At 44.4% G+C, this 17,012-nt stretch overlaps 2 protein-coding genes across 2 annotated transcripts; both read left to right on the forward strand.

The window, feature by feature from the left end:
- Positions 1 to 1,843: 1,843 nt before the first annotated feature.
- On the forward strand, positions 1,844 to 2,782 carry LOC311522682 (olfactory receptor-like protein OLF1; the record flags this gene model as incomplete). Its single annotated transcript, XM_084632172.1, has 1 exon — positions 1,844 to 2,782. One exon carries the CDS (start codon positions 1,844 to 1,846, stop codon positions 2,780 to 2,782), a length of 939 nt encoding a protein of 312 aa, XP_084488298.1.
- A 10,333-nt stretch (positions 2,783 to 13,115) lies between these two features.
- Positions 13,116 to 14,048, forward strand: LOC311522697 (olfactory receptor 5G9-like; the record flags this gene model as incomplete). Its single annotated transcript, XM_084632186.1, has 1 exon — positions 13,116 to 14,048. One exon carries the CDS (start codon positions 13,116 to 13,118, stop codon positions 14,046 to 14,048), a length of 933 nt encoding a protein of 310 aa, XP_084488312.1.
- Between the last annotated feature and the right edge of the window lie 2,964 nt (positions 14,049 to 17,012).

Raw genomic sequence — 17,012 nt, forward strand, 5'->3', positions numbered from 1 at the left:
ATTATTAAAAATGTATTAATATTTGCGGTGAGAGCATGACTATTTCGAGTTGACTCGTAGATTTATTTAGCATGTTAGTGCTGAGCTCTGTGTGCTGATAATATGCATCCAAGAGGGATAGTTTGTGACCTGCAGACGTCCAGAGCATGCTGTGGTATCCTCCTGAGCTCCTCTGGTCATCCTGTGGTCTCCATCAGGCAAAAATGAGTGAACCGACTTTTCCCACCTTTAGGAGAGTAACCTAGCAAGGGACGGACATTGGATACCATGGTGATTGGCATGCTGTAAATGCTCAGTAATCTGGAGTACTCTTACATCTCTTACAGATTTTACATTAGACCTATTGGGGCCAGGCCAATGATGTGATTCTGAAACCATGAATGACTGAGCAGCTATAAGCTACAGCTGCAAATAATCAATACGTTTCACTTGTATCTAACTTTCTGTTCCTTTGATTCAAAATTTCTTGTGAAAGCTCCTTGAAATTTTTTCTTGAGAAGCCTTTTGATGGGTAATTGGATTTTCCTTTCAACTATTTTTTCCATGAAATTATCTTTTCCATGGAAATTATAAGCTTTCCATCAAAATACCAAACTGCTCTACTCCCTAAACCATGGCTGTGGGACTCTGGTGATGTTCTAGGGCAGTTCAGCAAGAGGAGAGACCATCGTGCATCATGGGGGATGTAGTCCAGCCTGGGAGCCAGGAACATGGAAGAGATTGGTGCTGTGTGGTATCTGATGCACCCCTATGGTATTTCCTAACAAAAAAGATTTTGGTCTCCACACAAAAAAACAAACAAACAAAAAAAATGCCTTTGTGGATCAGGTCTACACAGTACTTGGCTTGCACTGAAAACAGCAGGATGAAATATACCCCTCACCTCATACTCTGTAACTCTGGTAGAAATTGCATCATTTAATAACACAATAGGAAAGAGTGGGACAAATTAATCCCCAGGGCACCAATTACACCAAGGTGGCTTTGGTTCACAGAATGCTTTAATTAGGTGTTATGGCTGTCTGAGCTCAGGTATTCTCAGTTGCTTCAGGAATCATGTGGCATAGATCACACATCTCAGTATAAAACTTGCCGAATGCTCCAAACTGGTAGTCTCTATGGATGGGGAAATGCCACCACATCTCTCTGTCTCTTCTCAGCAGGTACGTGCTATTGTCCTGTATTACAGTCACACACACACTCAGACACCATGGGGATCAGCAGCTATTCAATTCCAGGCCTCCAGCACTTAATGTCTCAGCAACAACTCCGATCCCTTCAGCAAAAGAAGCGACATCCTTGGTTGGAAAAATAGGCAATTACCTAGTCACTGAAGCCAAGGATTTCCATTATGTCTCTGGGTTTTCATACAGACTCAAGTAAATGCCATAAAGCTTAATTAGCACAGTGAGCAATTTTACGCCAAACCGACATGCCAAGCCACAGAGCTCCCCCTGCCCAAAGACGGTGTAAAGATTGACACTCCTTTACTCTCACCCCTTCCTTAGCGATGGAATAATCCCTTCAGACTGATTCTCTCACAGCAGAGTCACAAGTCACTGTTTTCTCTTTGGATGAGTGAACAGGAGTGTTTTTGTGTGGGACATGATGAATCTGAAGTGTCATTATATTTGCACAGTGTGTGCATTTTATCGAACACCTGGAATGACCAGCTGTGAACATCTGGCTCTGTGGACTAAGCCCTTCCCTGAGTGGGTACTGATGTTCATTAAGAAACTGATCTCTGTTTATCTTCAATTCTTTCATTACAGATAAGGGGCAGGTTTTCCGCACCATTCACATGCCCACATCTCTATAGCTGCCTGATCTGTGTTCAGAGGAGATGGAAAAGGGAAATCACTCGGAGGCAACTGAGTTCATTCTCTCAGGACTGACAGAGCGTCCGGAGCTTCAGGTCCCCCTGTTTGTGGTGTTCCTACTGATTTATGGTATCACCCTGGTGGGGAACGGGGGAATGATCTTGTTAATCACGATTGATCCCCGACTCCACACCCCCATGTACTTTTTCCTCAGGAATTTGTCTTTCTGTGACCTCTGCCTTTCCTCGACAATTTCCCCCAAGATGCTGCTGAATTTATTAGCTGAGAGGAAAGGCATTTCTTACACGGCCTGCGCTGTGCAAATGTCTCTCTCTATCGCTTTTGGAGATGCTGAGGGCCTCTTGCTGGTTGTGATGGCGTATGACCGTTATGTGGCCATCTGTAACCCGCTGCTCTATACAGTCACCATGTCCAGGCAGCTTTGTAAACAGCTGGTGGCTGGGGTGTACGCTGTGGGGGTGGTGGATTCAATGATTCCCACATGTGTTACATTTCGGCTGTCATTCTGCAGCTCCAACATCGTCAATCATTTCTTCTGTGACACCCCCCCGCTGCTGGCGCTCTCCTGTTCTCACACCCGCATCAATGAGATTATGATGTTTGCTTTCTCGTTGTGCATTACCGGGAGCAGATTTGTGGCCATCCTCCTCTCCTATGTCTATATCATCTCCTCTATCCTGCAGATCAGCTCTGCTGCGGGCTGTCGCAAAGCCTTCTCCACCTGCACTTTCCACTTGACTGCGGTGGTCCTGTTTTATGGCACCCTCCTCTTCATGTATTTACGTCCCACCTCCAGCTATTCCATGGACACGGACAAAATAATCTCAGTGTTTTACTCGCTGGTGATACCCATGTTGAACCCCTTCATCTACAGCCTGAGGAACAGGGATGTGAAGGATGCCCTGAGGAGAGCAATGAATAAACTCCTAACCAAATCTTGAATCTGTTTAACTCAGTACTGGTTTAGTGATGGAGAGTGGAAACTGGTGAATTCAATTCCCATCCCATTGCAATGTAAGTTTGCAGAGCCCATGGGAGTATTCTTCATTATTATATTGTTATTATGAATTTGTTTGTATTCCAACAAGACCTCTAGGCCCCAACTAAAATCAGGGCTTTGTTAGGCTATTACCCCATCAAAATTCCAGGAGTCACCTGTTTCAGATGTGTGAATATTTGTGACTTGCTTCTGTAGAATTGATCAATGAAATTGTTTTTAATTGTTCACTTTATTATTATAACTTCAAAAATAAAGTTTATGAATGAAACTACATTCATTCATAAAACCAGGTACCCTGGCTAATAACTGGCTAATTGACTTTCACTTTCAATCCAATTGCTGCTTAAATAGCTGAAACTTACACTGTTTCAACATTGTAACGTCTGTTCACTGTTTGCCGTCCCTTACACTTGCCCATATTGTAACTTAAACTCCATTTTAACTTGTCCCAAACTCCATTTTAAAATGCTCACTTCATTTTGTAAAAGCTTGCTGCAATGTTCATTTTTGCAAAATGCTGCTGTAATCTTATTAGTGTAGTTTAGATGTGTGAATGAGGTGTATATGGATGATGGAATCAAGCTCCTGCCCAGACTGTCCTGATGAAATAAAGTGTAAACACCAATGGCTGAAGATGCAGACAACAGCCCTGACAAAGCAAGAAGAGTCCACCCTCAAAAGAAAAGAACAAAAGTATAATTGAAGAAACATGAAAGCCAGTTCCTAGGTTGAAAGTCATGTCTGTAATTTGCGGGTGATCAATCACACGAAACCCAAAGGCAGTGTGACACATCAAGACCTATAGACTCTGGATTCAAACTAAAGCCTACAAAAAGGATGGGTGAGATGGAAGACTTTGGAGGGTAACATTCTGCTGCCAACACGGAAGGGCATTGGTGCATGCCCAACAGAGACCCAGTTCTTCCTTGTGCCTGGCTTTCCTGGCCAGTTAGTCGCCACAAGCTATGAACCCAAGCCACAAACTCAAGCTACATTCAGGAATGGTAACTATCTAGCAGCTGCAGAACATTTGATGTGTGTGTGTGTGTGTGTGTATACATAGGTATTAGATATTAGTTATTGGTCATAAATCAAATTGTGTAATAATACACGTGACATCTTGTCTTGTCCCATGAAACAATCCTGTGTAGTTTTGTCTGCATAACACTTTTAAAGCATAGATGTATTTGTATTGGGAAAGAAGAGGGGGGAATCAAATCTATCTCCTTCTGCTTTGTAGTGGGTTTGGTTTGGTTATGCAGTTGCAAGTATGAAGTGTGTGATTTCTATGGCTGAAACAAAGGGAGTTTTGCACCTTGCACCCTCCTGATCCTCTGCAGCCCTTTACGTCCTCTGTGGGGTTGTTGTATAGATTGTCGCCTGGTTTGTATCCACGCATGTGGAGGAGAAAGGTGATTTCCATCAAAATGGCCTTTAAGTTAAGGGAGCAACAAAATAAGTAAGAACAAGGGTAACATATTGAAAAGAGAATGTGGTGTGTGTGCATCCTCTGTGAGAATCTGTCCTGAACTGAATACAAAGTAATATGAAATGGTGAGTTTTCTCGATCATATAAATTAAACAGAAAGAAAAAGTCATATCAGACACTCAATGTTTATACCACAGGAGCAGGTTCGCTATGAGGTCTTACTCTTAGTTCTGCGGGTAAGTCCTATGGACTCTGAGGAATAGGGATTCTGGGAATTGTACAGCTCGGGTTGCGGAGAGTGAGAAATGGCTTGAGCTTGGCCAATAGCTGATTTTTGCATTCATGGGTGTTTAGAAAACATTGAAAAACAAATTCAGTTCAACCTGAACCAAATCTGAAAATTCCTCAAATGTTTGGCAAATTGAAAACATTGACAGAAATGTCCTGTGGGGTGGAGGGAACTATTTAGCATGATCAGAAATGGAACATTTCCTTTCCTTCCTGGATACTTTTTGATGTCAAAGCAAAGACAATGTAGGGCCACACTGACAAAAGTGATGGGAATGGAAGAGGTGGGAATGGTGCTGCTTCCCTTGTAGACTTTAAATGAGTGATTAGATCACTCCCATGGGAAGTGGGAGATCCAGGTCAATTCCCCCTCTGTTGAACGGGGAGAAGCAATTTGAAAGTGGGTCTCCCACATTGCCAGACAGGATCCTGGTGATTGGGCTATGTTCTGTCCTGCATCGTTCTCAGGAATGGTCTACGCTACTGCTGTAAATTGATATAAGTTATGACTCTGTAGACAAGCGGTTCGGGGCACCGACATGCTCAACTTCATGTCTCTGTTCCAAGGTTTTTTTAATTCGTTATCCACTGTAGAACAACATTGAAGGGAGCGATTGAGAGCAACCCAGACTAGAATACCACACCACTCAGGGGCTGGGATGCTTTCTGGAAATACAGGAAACCGAAATGCACATCTTTGCCCAGCACTGTACAGAAGGGGAATTGCACATGGATCTCCCACCTCACAGGTTAACACCCTCACTATTAAGCTAAAAATTACAAAGAGAGGGAGCATCACCACCTCCTACCGGTGGCTGCTTTGCCACCAGCACCTAAATCCTCCTCCCACACACACACTGTTTTGGGACAAGGTTATTAGGAGACTTTGTAACACATTTGTGAATAGTTTCAGGTCAACCCCAATGGCATGTTTTTTTTACAATAATTAATAAATTTAATAGTGAAAAGTACAAGGTCATGCATTTAGTGATTAATAACAAGAATTTTTGTTATAAACTGGGGACGCATCACTTGGAAGTAATAGAGGAGGAGAAGGACCTCGTAGTATTGGTTGACCGCAGGATGACTATGAGCTGCCAAGGTGATATGGCCGTAAAAAAAAGCTAATGCGGTCTTGGGATGCATCAGGCAAGGTATTTCCAGGAGAGATAAGGAGGTTTAGTACTGTTATACAAGGCACTGGTGAGACCTCCTCTGGAATATTGTGTGCAGTTCTGGTCTCCCATGTTTAAGAAAGATGAATTCAAACTGGAACAGGTACAGAGAAAGGCTACTAGGATGATCCGAGGAATGGAAAACCTGTCTTATGAAAGGAGACTCAAAGAGCTTGGATTGTTTAGCCAAACCAAAAGAAGGCTGAGGGGAGATATGATTACTCTCTATACATGTATCAGAGGGATGAATACCATGGAGGGAGAAGAATTATTTAAGCTCAGTACCAATGTGGACACAAGAACAAATGGATATAAACTGGCCAGCAGGAAGTTTAGACTTGAAATTAGATGGAGGTTTCTAACCATCAGAGGAGTGAAGTTCTGGAACAGCCTTACAAGGGAAGCAGTGGGGACAAAAGACATATCTGGCTTCAAGACTAAGCTTGATAAGTTTATGGAAGGGAGGATATGATGGGATAGCCTAATTTTGGCAATTAATTAATCTTCAACTATTAGCGGTAGGTATGCACAATGGCCTGTGATGGGATGTTAGATGGTGTGGGATCTGAGTTACTACAGAGAATTCTTCCCTGGTGTCTGGCTGGTGAGTCTTGACCATGTGCTCAGGGTTTAGCTGATCGCCATATTCGGGGTTGGGAAGAAATTCTTCTCCAGGGAAGATTGTCAGAGGCCCTCGGGGTTTTTCAACTTCCTCTGCAGCGTTGGGCATGGGTCACTTGCTGAAGGATTCTCTGCACCTCGAAGTCTTTCAACCACGATTTGATGACTTCAATACCTTAGACGGAGGTTCAAGGTTTGTTACAGGAGTGGCTGGGTCAGATTCTGTGGTCTGCTTTGTGCAGGAGGACAGACTCGACGATCACAATTGTCCCTTCTGACCTTAAAGTCTATGATTCTATGTTTAGTCTGGAAGAAATTCACCCTTTTCTCGATATTTTCATGTATCAATGCTGTGAAATTATTTAAAGAGCCTTTTGGAGAGGTACAAACACATGAAGTGGAATACAGTCACCCCAGTTTCATATCATATTCAAAAGGTCTTACGGGAGAGACAGAGAACCAGACCAGCTGATGCTCTGGCCCTCTGTGTTCCATTTCACAAGGAAGGGAACAACATTAATTGCATGTGCTCTGCACACATGTAGTCCTGGGAGCAAAGATGTTACAGGGAACAAATCTCAAAGTTATCCCATAAAGCAGCTCCAGACATATTAAGGGTAACCTTGGTGTGGTTAGCAAACAGGGAAAAGTTCGACTCTTAGTCTGATTTTTACGGTTTTGAGCAGGTGCTGCTTCTGTCCTCAACTCATTGTATGTGAAGGGAGGAAAAACAAAGAGCTACCACCAAGTCATGGGCAAACAAGTCAATTTCAGAGCATTTTGGCCTTTAATTGAAATTACAGTGGGCCATTCATGGGAAGGGAAGAAAGGAATTATCCTTTGACAAATTTTAACTTTTCTGAACATATTTACCTATCAAAAGGAGGAAAGAGCTTTATATAGGGATGGAGAAGAGTGACAGGAAAAGGAGAGAAAAACTGCTTTAATAGGAAGGGGGAAACTCCCACATCCATTCAGGGAATGTCTATATTAAGGCCATTACATTGACTCAGCAATGGTGTGCAGCAGTACCGGAGCATAGATGCTTTCCACATTGATGGAAGGGTTTTTTTTCATCGATGTAGTTAATCCACATCTCCGAGAGGCAGTAGCTAAGTCAGTGGAAGAATGACACTGAGGATCAGTACAAGCTAACTGCCTCGCACAGGGTGTGAAAAGTTTCCCCGCCCTGTGCGACGGAGCTCTGTTGATCTAATTTTTAAGCATAAACCAGGCCTCAGAGAAGCTGCCGATGTAAAAGACCAGTTGGGAAATCTAGTCCTATCTCCCGGCCAGGGCAGCAGAATCCCCTTAGGTTCTTTTTTTATTCAGGCTCGTTGGAAATATTCCACTTATCCCAGCTTCCCCGTAGAGATTCTTCTGTGTTCTGATTGAGCTCAGTGTCAGGCTGTCTGTGTGTAGTGGGCACTCTGTGTGTGCGTGTGTGTGTGTGTTTGGTGTGCAGTGGGCACTATGGGTGTGCATGTGGTGGGGGTACCCTGGAGCTGAATGTCAAGGGGAGGCAGATGTGTGTCCCTTGCCCTGCCCAGTGCTCAGGCTGGCGTCCCCCCCTCCGCCCAGTGCAGGGCTCCTTGTGAGATCACAGAATCATAGGACTGGAAGGGATCTCGGGAGGTCATCTAGTCCCCTCCCCTGCACTCATGGCAGTTCTAAGTATTATCTATTATCTAGCATTATCTGCAGTTCACTGAAACAGAGATTCACTCAGTTCAGGGGCTTCTTAGTTAACAGAGACTTTCCCAGTACCCAGTTTTCAGCCTTTCTGGGCAGTCTGCAACTTCGGCAGTTCTAGCTTTTTTTTATCTTCACTTTTACTGATTTTGCTTATTTTTCTGTCCCTATTTCCCTTACCCAAAATAAGCAATCAGAAACTAACAAAACAGTAATCACTTTGTCCATTCTCCACCCACCACAGCCAAAACTCACTTAAAACCACGACCAGAGTCTCAAAGAAATCAGCTGTGCACACATCCTGCTCAGCTATGCCACTGTGACGTGCTGGGTCACAGAAACCCCTTTGGGACTGCCACGTGATGTGCTGAGTCTCCCTCTAAGCCTGTTTTCCCTGCCAGCTTGGGACTTCAGTACCTTACCTTGTTTGAACTAGGCACGCTTGCCTGCTGCAAAGCCGGATCCAAGTCTCAACCACGTCTGCCACAAGCTGCAGGCTTCACTGAAAACAGCTTTAGAAGTGCTCCTGTTTCTAACATTCAGATAGCCAGCTCCCAATGGGGTCGAAACCCCAAATAAATCCGTTTTACTCTTTATAAAGCTTATATAGGGTAAACTCATAAATTGTTCACCCTCTATAATACTGATAGAGAGATATGCACAGCAGTTTGCCCTCCCCCACCCCCCGCCCCCTGGAATTAATACATACTCTGGGTTAATTAATAAGTAAAATGTGATTTTATTAAATACAGAAAATAGAATTTAAGTGGTTCCAAGTAATAATAGACAGAACAAAGTGAATTACCAAACAAAATAAAATAAAACATGTAAGTCGAAGCCTACTACAGTGAAAACTAAATGCAGGTAAATCTCACCCTCAAAGATGTTGCAATAAGCCTGTTTTACAGATGAGACTTCCTCCGAGTGTGGGTCCAGCAATCACTCACACCCCTCTAGTTACTGTCCTTTGGTCCAGTTTCTTTCAGGGATCTCCTTTGGGTGGAGGGGCTATCTTTTGTGCCAGCTGAAGACAAAATGGAGGGGTTTCCCCAGGGGCTTATTTAGTCTCTCTCTTGTGGGTGGAAACCGCTTCCCCTCTCCTCTGCAGAATCCAGCTCCAAGATGGAGTTTTGGAGTCAGATGGGCAAGTCACATGTCCATGCACGACTCAGTTCCTTACAGGACAACACTACATTCCCAGGAAAGCTCAGATGTGGATTGGCATCTCTCAAAGTTCATTGTTAGCTTAAGTGTTTCTTGATTGGGCACTTACAGAGAATAGTCTTTTCTCAAGAAGCTGTCCAACTGCTTCACTGAGGGTACTTAAAATCAAACAAGTACATAACAAGTATTCATAACTTTGAATACAAAAATGTTACATGCACACAAACAGGATGAATATATGCAGTAGATCATAAGCTTTGCAGAGATATGTTACACAGCATATCTGGCATAAAACATATTGAAGTTATGTTATATTTACAGCCATGAGCCTATTTCTATAAATAATTATGGGGTGCAACATCACACTCGGTTTCATGGAGTATAAATTATGGGAAATAAATAAAACTAACAAAAGAATCAGAAGGGAGCTAGCATGCTCGGAGATATTTTGTAGCAGCATCTCCAGAGATGCTGCAGAGATCTTCAGTGTTAACCACCAGTTTGGGGCATATCCTCCTTTTTGCAGCCTGCCCTGACCTTGGCATTTTCAGTGAGGACTGCCCCAGGCACCTGCGGATCAGCGGAGGCACAGAAACCAGGAGGAGGAGTTATGAACATGACTCTTAGAGGAAGTAGGAGCATAGTGTTTCCTGGGCAGAGACCTGGGGTAACAGACTTTGGATACAGAGATTGCTGGTTTTTGGTTGTTTCTAGTGGTGTTCAGGGAAGCAGGACTTTGTATACATTCTTTGTAACTCCTCCCACACAGATTATACCAAAGAATATACCTGACTTGGAACATCAATTTTTCCTCCGAATACAATCAATCCTGCAATGCCTCACAGGTTGGCACCACTTAGGAGAAGGGGGCACCAACATTCCCTGGAGCACTGATAATACCACCCAAGCCTGCACACCCTTGCGAGATAATTTCTCCTACCATAGTGAAGAAGGGAAGATCCATTACTGGGCCTGCCTTGGATCTCCTTGTGGAGAGGTGATGTTACCACAATGTCCTTGTGCATCTGCAGCCATGGATCAGTGCATGGCCCATCCCTTGGGGGACCTACACTTTCATGTCAATTGAACACTGCTGTCAATCAGCACCACACCTTTGGTGTTCCTGGAATATTTTCTAGGTTGGTGGCTGTGAAATACAGGGTCCAACCCAGACTAAGCAGGAGCTGTGTCATACCTGCCTGAAACCTTGCAATGCCTTGATGAAGTGGCTTCAACCTTGGCCACTCACAAACAACCATCTATCATGAAAATCACACCCTGAGCATGTGTGTGTAACTGCAGCCTGGCCAGAAATAGTTGGGCTACACTCAGGCTCTCACCACCCTTGGTTATACTGCAAGGTGACCCCAACACATTCTCCAATCTTTGATTTCCCTCCAGAAATGTATGTCCTGTGTTGCCCAGTCCTCTCCTGGAAAATACAAGCTACATTGTCCATTATTTCTTTAATAGCACTAACATGCCTGCAACTTAGCTTCTCAGACACTTCTATTTAAACACACTGGATTAGATAAAACAATAAAAAACAAAGTTTATTGACTACAAAGATAGATTTTAAGTGAGTGGAAATAAGGAGGCATAGAAGTCAGAGATGGTTTCAAGAAAAATAAAGCTAGAATGCAACTTGTGCCTAAGTTAACAAAGGATGTGAAATTCAAAGCAAAAGTTTCCTCACCACATGCTCTCAGCAGTCTCACTGACCAAACATCTTAGGTCAGGAGCCATCCCCCACTCCAATGGCTGCTTTATCCCTTCAGATGCAGTGAATCAATGGGCAGAGAGAGAGAGAGAGAGGTGCCTTGGGATATCTGTGCCTTCTTTTTAGAGTCCTATTCCCCCTTTGAGAAACATTTCCACCTGTTTACCAGAAGACAAAGTGTCTTTGTAGAAGTATGTTCCCTGCTGCTTTTTCCTCACATATTTAGATACAAAATTAAGTAGAACACAAATTTCTTTGTTTAAGACAGAGCAGTTTGCCAGCCTCAGTTTTCACCATGTATTAAGAACACAATACAGAGTAATCTTATAACTTCAAATACATGATAAAATATTATTAATATTTCTGAGGAGAGCATGACTATTTTTAGTTGACTCATAGATTTATTTAGCATTTTATAGCTGAGCTCTGTGTGCAGATCATATGCATGCAAGATGGACAGTTTTGTGAACTGCACAAGTCTGTAGCATGTTGTGTCCTCCCCCTGAGCTCCTCTGGTCATAATGTGGTCAGCATCAAGCAAAATGAGTGAACCTATCTTTCCTACTTTGGGGAGTAACCTAGCAAGGGAAGTACATAGGATACCATGATGATTGGCATACTATAAATAGCTAGATAATCTGGAGTACTCTTACATGTTTTACAGGTTTTACATTCCACCTACTGGGGCCAGGACAATGAGGTTACTCTGAAACCAGGAATGACAGAGAATATATCAGCTACACGTGCAAACAATTTGTTTGTTTCACCTGTATCTAACTTTTGGTTCCTTTGGTTCCAAATTTGTTGCTAAGGCTGGTTGAAAATTTTTCTTGACAATTTTTTTTGATAGGAAATTGGATTTTCCATTTAACTATTTTTTCCAAGAAGTTATCTTTTCCCTGGAAATTATAAGCTTTCCATCAAAATACCAAACTCCCCTCCTCCCTAATCATGGCTGTGGGACTCTGGTGATGTTCCAGGGCAGTTCAGCAAGAGGAGAGACCATCAAGCATCATGGGGGAAGTCGTCCAGCCTGGGAGCCAGGAGCATGGAAGAGATTGGTGCTGTGGAGTGACTGAGGCACCCCCATGGTATTTCCGAGTCAAACTATTAAGATTTTAGTGAAAAGATTTTGGTCTTCACAAAAAAACACAACACTTTGTGGATCAGCTCTACGCAGTACCCAGCTTGAAGTGAAAACAGCAGGATGAAATATACCCCAAACCTCATACTCTGTAACTCTGGTAGTAATTGCATCATTTAATAAACCAGTAGAAAGAATGGGTCAAATTAATCCCCAGGGCACCAATTACACAAAGGGTGGCTTTAGTTTACTGAATTCATTAATTGTTATGGCTCTCTGAGCTCAGGTATTCCCAGTTGCTTCAGGAATCATGTCCCACAGATCACACATCTCCGTATAAAACTTCCTGAATGCTCCAAATTGGCAGTTTCTGTCAATGATGAAACACCAACACATGTCTCTCTCTCTCTTCTCAGCAGGTATGTGCTATTCTTCTGAATTATAGACACGCACACACGCAGACACCTTGGGGATCAGCAGGTATTGAATTAGAGACCTACCGCACCGAAAGCCTCAGCCCCAAATCCTACCCCTTCAGCTAAAGGAGCGACCTCCTTGGTTGGAAAAAAGTAGGCAATTACCTAGTCACTGAAGCCAGGGATTTCCATTATATCTTTGGGTTTTCATACAAGTTCAAGTAAGTGCCAAAAAGCTTACTAAGCACGGTAAGCAACTTTACCCCAAACGGACATGCCAAGCCACAGAGCTCCCCTTGCCCAAAGAGGGTGGAAAGATTGACACTCTGTTACTTTCACCCCTTCTTTAGTGATGGAATAATCCCTTCAGACTGATTCTGTCACAGCAGAGTCACAAGTTACTGTTTTCTTTTCGGATTTGTGAACAGTGATGTTTGTGTGTGGGACATGATTAACCTGTGTGTCATTGTGTTTGCACAGTGTGTGCATTTTATTGAACATCTGGAATGACCAGCTGTGAATATCTGGGTCTGTGGACTAAGCCCTTCCCTGAGCTGGTACTGATGTCCATTGAGAAAAATGATCTCCATTTATCCTCTCTGACCTCATTACAGAGAAGGGACAGGTTTTCTGCACCCTCCACCTGCCCTCATCTCTGTAGCTGCCAGATCTGTGTTCAGAGGAGATGGGAAATCACTCGGAGGCAACTGAGTTCATTCTCTCAGGACTGACAGATCGTCCGGAGCTGCAGGTCCCCCTCTTTGTGGTATCCCTACTGATTTATGGTATCACCCTGATGGGGAATGGGGGGATGCTCTTGTTAATCACAATTGATCCCCGACTCCACACCCCCATGTACTTTTTCCTCAGGAATTTGTCTTTCTGTGACCTCTGCATTTCCTTGATAATTTCCCCTAAGATGCTGCTTAATTTCTTAGCCGAGAGGAAAAGCATTTCTTACACTGCCTGTGCTGTACAAATGTATCTCTCTTTCGTTTTTGGAGATGTTGAGTGCCTCTTGCTCGCTGTGATGGCGTATGACCGTTATGTGGCCATCTGTAACCCACTGCTCTATACGGTCACCATGTCCAGGCAGCTTTGTAAACAGCTGGTTGCTGGGGTGTACGCTGTGGGGGTGGTGGATTCAATGATATACACGTGTTGTACATTCCGGCTGTCATTCTGCAGCTCCAACATCATCAATCATTTCTTCTGTGACATCCTCCCACTGTTGGCGCTCTCCTGTTCTGACACCCGCATCAATGAGATTGTGATGTTTGCTCTGACGAGCTGCATTACAGGGAGCAGCTTTGTGACTGTCCTCCTCTCCTATGTCTATATCATCTCCACCATCCTGCAGATCCGCTCTGCCGAGGGCCGGCGCAAAGCTTTCTCCACCTGCTCTTTCCACTTAACCGCTGTGGTCCTATCTTTTGGCACCCTCCTCTTCATGTATTTGCGTCCCGCCTCCAGCTATTCCATGGACAGAGATAAAGTGGCCTCAGTGTTTTACACGCTGGTGATCCCCATGTTGAACCCCCTCATCTACAGCCTGAGGAACACGGAGGTGAAGGATGCCCTGAGGAAAGCAATGAAGAAACTCCTAACCAATTCTTGAATCTGTTTAACTCTGTATTAGTTTAGTTATTGGGAGTGGAAACAGTTGAATTCAATTCCCAGCCCATTACGACGTAATTTTGCAGAGCCCATATGATTATTGTTCATTATTATTATTGTTTTTAAAATTAATTTGTTTGTATTCCAACAAGGGCTGCAGGCCTCAGCTGAGGTCAGTGGACAAAACCTGAGGAAGACTCACAGGTCCAGAAAGAGAGAATGATTTTATAAACTGGTTCCTAGGGGCATCCACCTAGAGGGTGAGATGTTCAACTTCACATCTCAGGACAGTGAGTGGCAGTTCCCACTGTATTTTTCACTGAATGCATCCGATGAAGTGAGCTGTAGCTCACAAAAGCTTATGCTCAAGTACATTTGTTCATCTCTAAGGTGCCACAAGTCCTCCTTTTCTTTTTGCGGCGACAGGCTAACACGGCTGCTACTCTGAAACCGTTCCAAAGGGGTTTCTGTGACGCAACCTGTATTACAGAGCTTAGGAATAAAATTGCAAAACAATATGTGTGTGTCTGGGGCGGGGAGGACGTGGGCGGCATGGGAGGACAGCACAAGAATCGATGGACTTCAATTGCAGGAAGGGTGGTTTAGGTTGGGCATTAGGTGAAACACCCCAACAGTGAGGGTGGCTAAGGAGTGGAATAACTTGCCCAGGAAGGTTCTGGAATCTCCACCGCTACAGATTGTTAAGAGCAGGCTAGAGAAACACCTGTCAGGGATGGTGTAGATAATACTCAGTCGTGCTGTGAGTGCAGGGGAGGGGACGAGGTGACCTCTCGAGATCCCTTCCAGTCCTATGAGTCTATGATCTCACAAGGAGCCCTGCACTTGGGGGTGGGGGGACGCCAGCCTGAGCACTGGCAGGGCAAGGGACACGCATCCGTCTGCACTTGACAGTCAGCTCCACTGCACCCCCCCACCACACGCACACACACATAGTGTCCACTGCACACCAAACACACACACACAAACAGACAGAGTGCCCATGACACACACACAGCCTGACACTGAGCTCAATCAGAATGCAGAATAATCTCTACGGGGAAGCTGGAACAGCTGCAATATTTCCAACTTGCCTGAACAAAAAGAACCGAAGGGGATTCTGCTGCCCTGGCAGGGAGATAGGACGAGATTTCCCTACTGGTCTCTTCCAACAGGAGCTTCTCTGAGGCCTGGTTTATGCTGAAAAAAAAGATCAACAGAGCTCCGTCAGACAGGGTGGGGAAACTTTTCACACCCTGTGGGTGGCAGTTAGCTTGTACTGACCCTCAGTGTCATTCTTCCATTGACCTAGCTACTGCCTCTCGGGGACGTGGATTAACTACATTGATGGAAAAATCCTTCCTTCACTGTGGAAAGCATGTGGGCGCCGCTGCACATCACAGCTGAGTCAATGTAATGGCCTTAGTATAGATATTCCCTGTATCAATCGCTGAGTTTTCCCCCTTCTCATTAAAGCGATTTTTCTCTCCTTTTCCTGTCACTCTTCTCCCTCCCTTGATAAAACTCTTTCCTTCCTTTGATAGGTAAATATGTTCAGAAAAGTTGAAATTTGTCCTCTCAGGATAATTTCTTCTTTCCCCTCCCATGAATGTCATTTCAATTAAAGGCTGAAATGCTCTGAAACTGACTTACTTGCCCATGACTTGGTGGTACCTCTTTGTTTCTCCTCCCTTCACTTACAATGAGTTGAGGACGGAAGCAGTACCAGCTCAGAACCCTAAAATCAGACTAAGAGTTGAATTTTTCCCTGTTTGCTAACCACACCAACGTTACCCTTAATACCTCTGGAGCTGCTAACTTAGGCGGCAGAGGTTTAATTTGGCTTTGATGACTTTGAGATTTGGTCCCTAGAGGATAGAATCATAGAATATCAGGGTTGGAAGGGACCCCAGAAGGTCATCTAGTCCAACCCCCTGCTCGAAGCAGGACCAATTCCCAGTTAAATCATCCCAGCCAGGGCTTTGTCAAGCCTGACCTTAAAAACCTCTAAGGAAGGAGATTCTACCACCTCCCTAGGTAACGCAATCCAGTGTTTCACCACCCTCTTAGTGAAAAAGTTTTTCCTAATATCCAATCTAAACCTCCCCCACTGCAACTTGAGACCATTACTCCTCGTTCTGTCATCTGCTACCATTGAGAACAGTCTAGAGCCATCCTCTTTGGAACCCCCTTCCAGGTAGTTGAAAGCAGCTATCAAATCCCCCCTCATTCTTCTCTTCTGCAAGCTAAACAATCCCAGCTCCCTCAGCCTCTCCTCATAAGTCATGTGTTCTAGACCCCTAATCATTTTTGTTGCCCTTCGCTGGACTCTCTCCAATTTATCCACATCCTTCTTGAATTGTGGGGCCCAAAACTGGACACAGTACTCCAGATGAGGCCTCACCAATGTCGAATAGAGGGGAACGATCACATCCCTCGATCTGCTCGCTATGCCCCTACTTATACATCCCAAAATGCCATTGGCCTTCTTGGCAACAAGGGCACACTGCTGACTCATATTGAGCTTCTCGTCCACTGTCACCCCTAGGTCTTTTTCCGCAGAACTGCTGCCTAGCCATTCGGTCCCTAGTCTGTAGCTGTGCATTGGGTTCTTCTGTCCTAAGTGCAGGACCCTGCACTTATCCTTATTGAACCTCATCAGATTTCTTTTGGCCCAATCCTCAAATTTGTCTAGGTCCTTCTGTATCCTATCCCTCCCCTCCAGCGTATCTACCACTCCTCCCAGTTTAGTATCATCCGCAAATTTGCTGAGAGTGCAATCCACACCATCCTCCAGATCATTTATGAAGATATTGAACAAAACCGGCCCCAGGACCGACCCCTGGGGCACTCCACTCGATACCGGCTGCCAACTAGACATGGAGCCATTGATCACTACCCTTTGAGCCCGACAATCTAGCCAGCTTTCTACCCACCTTATAGTGCATTCATCCAGCCCATACTTCCT

Source organism: Lepidochelys olivacea (assembly GCF_965140295.1).
Source record: "Lepidochelys olivacea isolate rLepOli2 genome assembly, chromosome: 6".
NCBI classification, from domain to species: domain Eukaryota; kingdom Metazoa; phylum Chordata; order Testudines; family Cheloniidae; genus Lepidochelys; species Lepidochelys olivacea.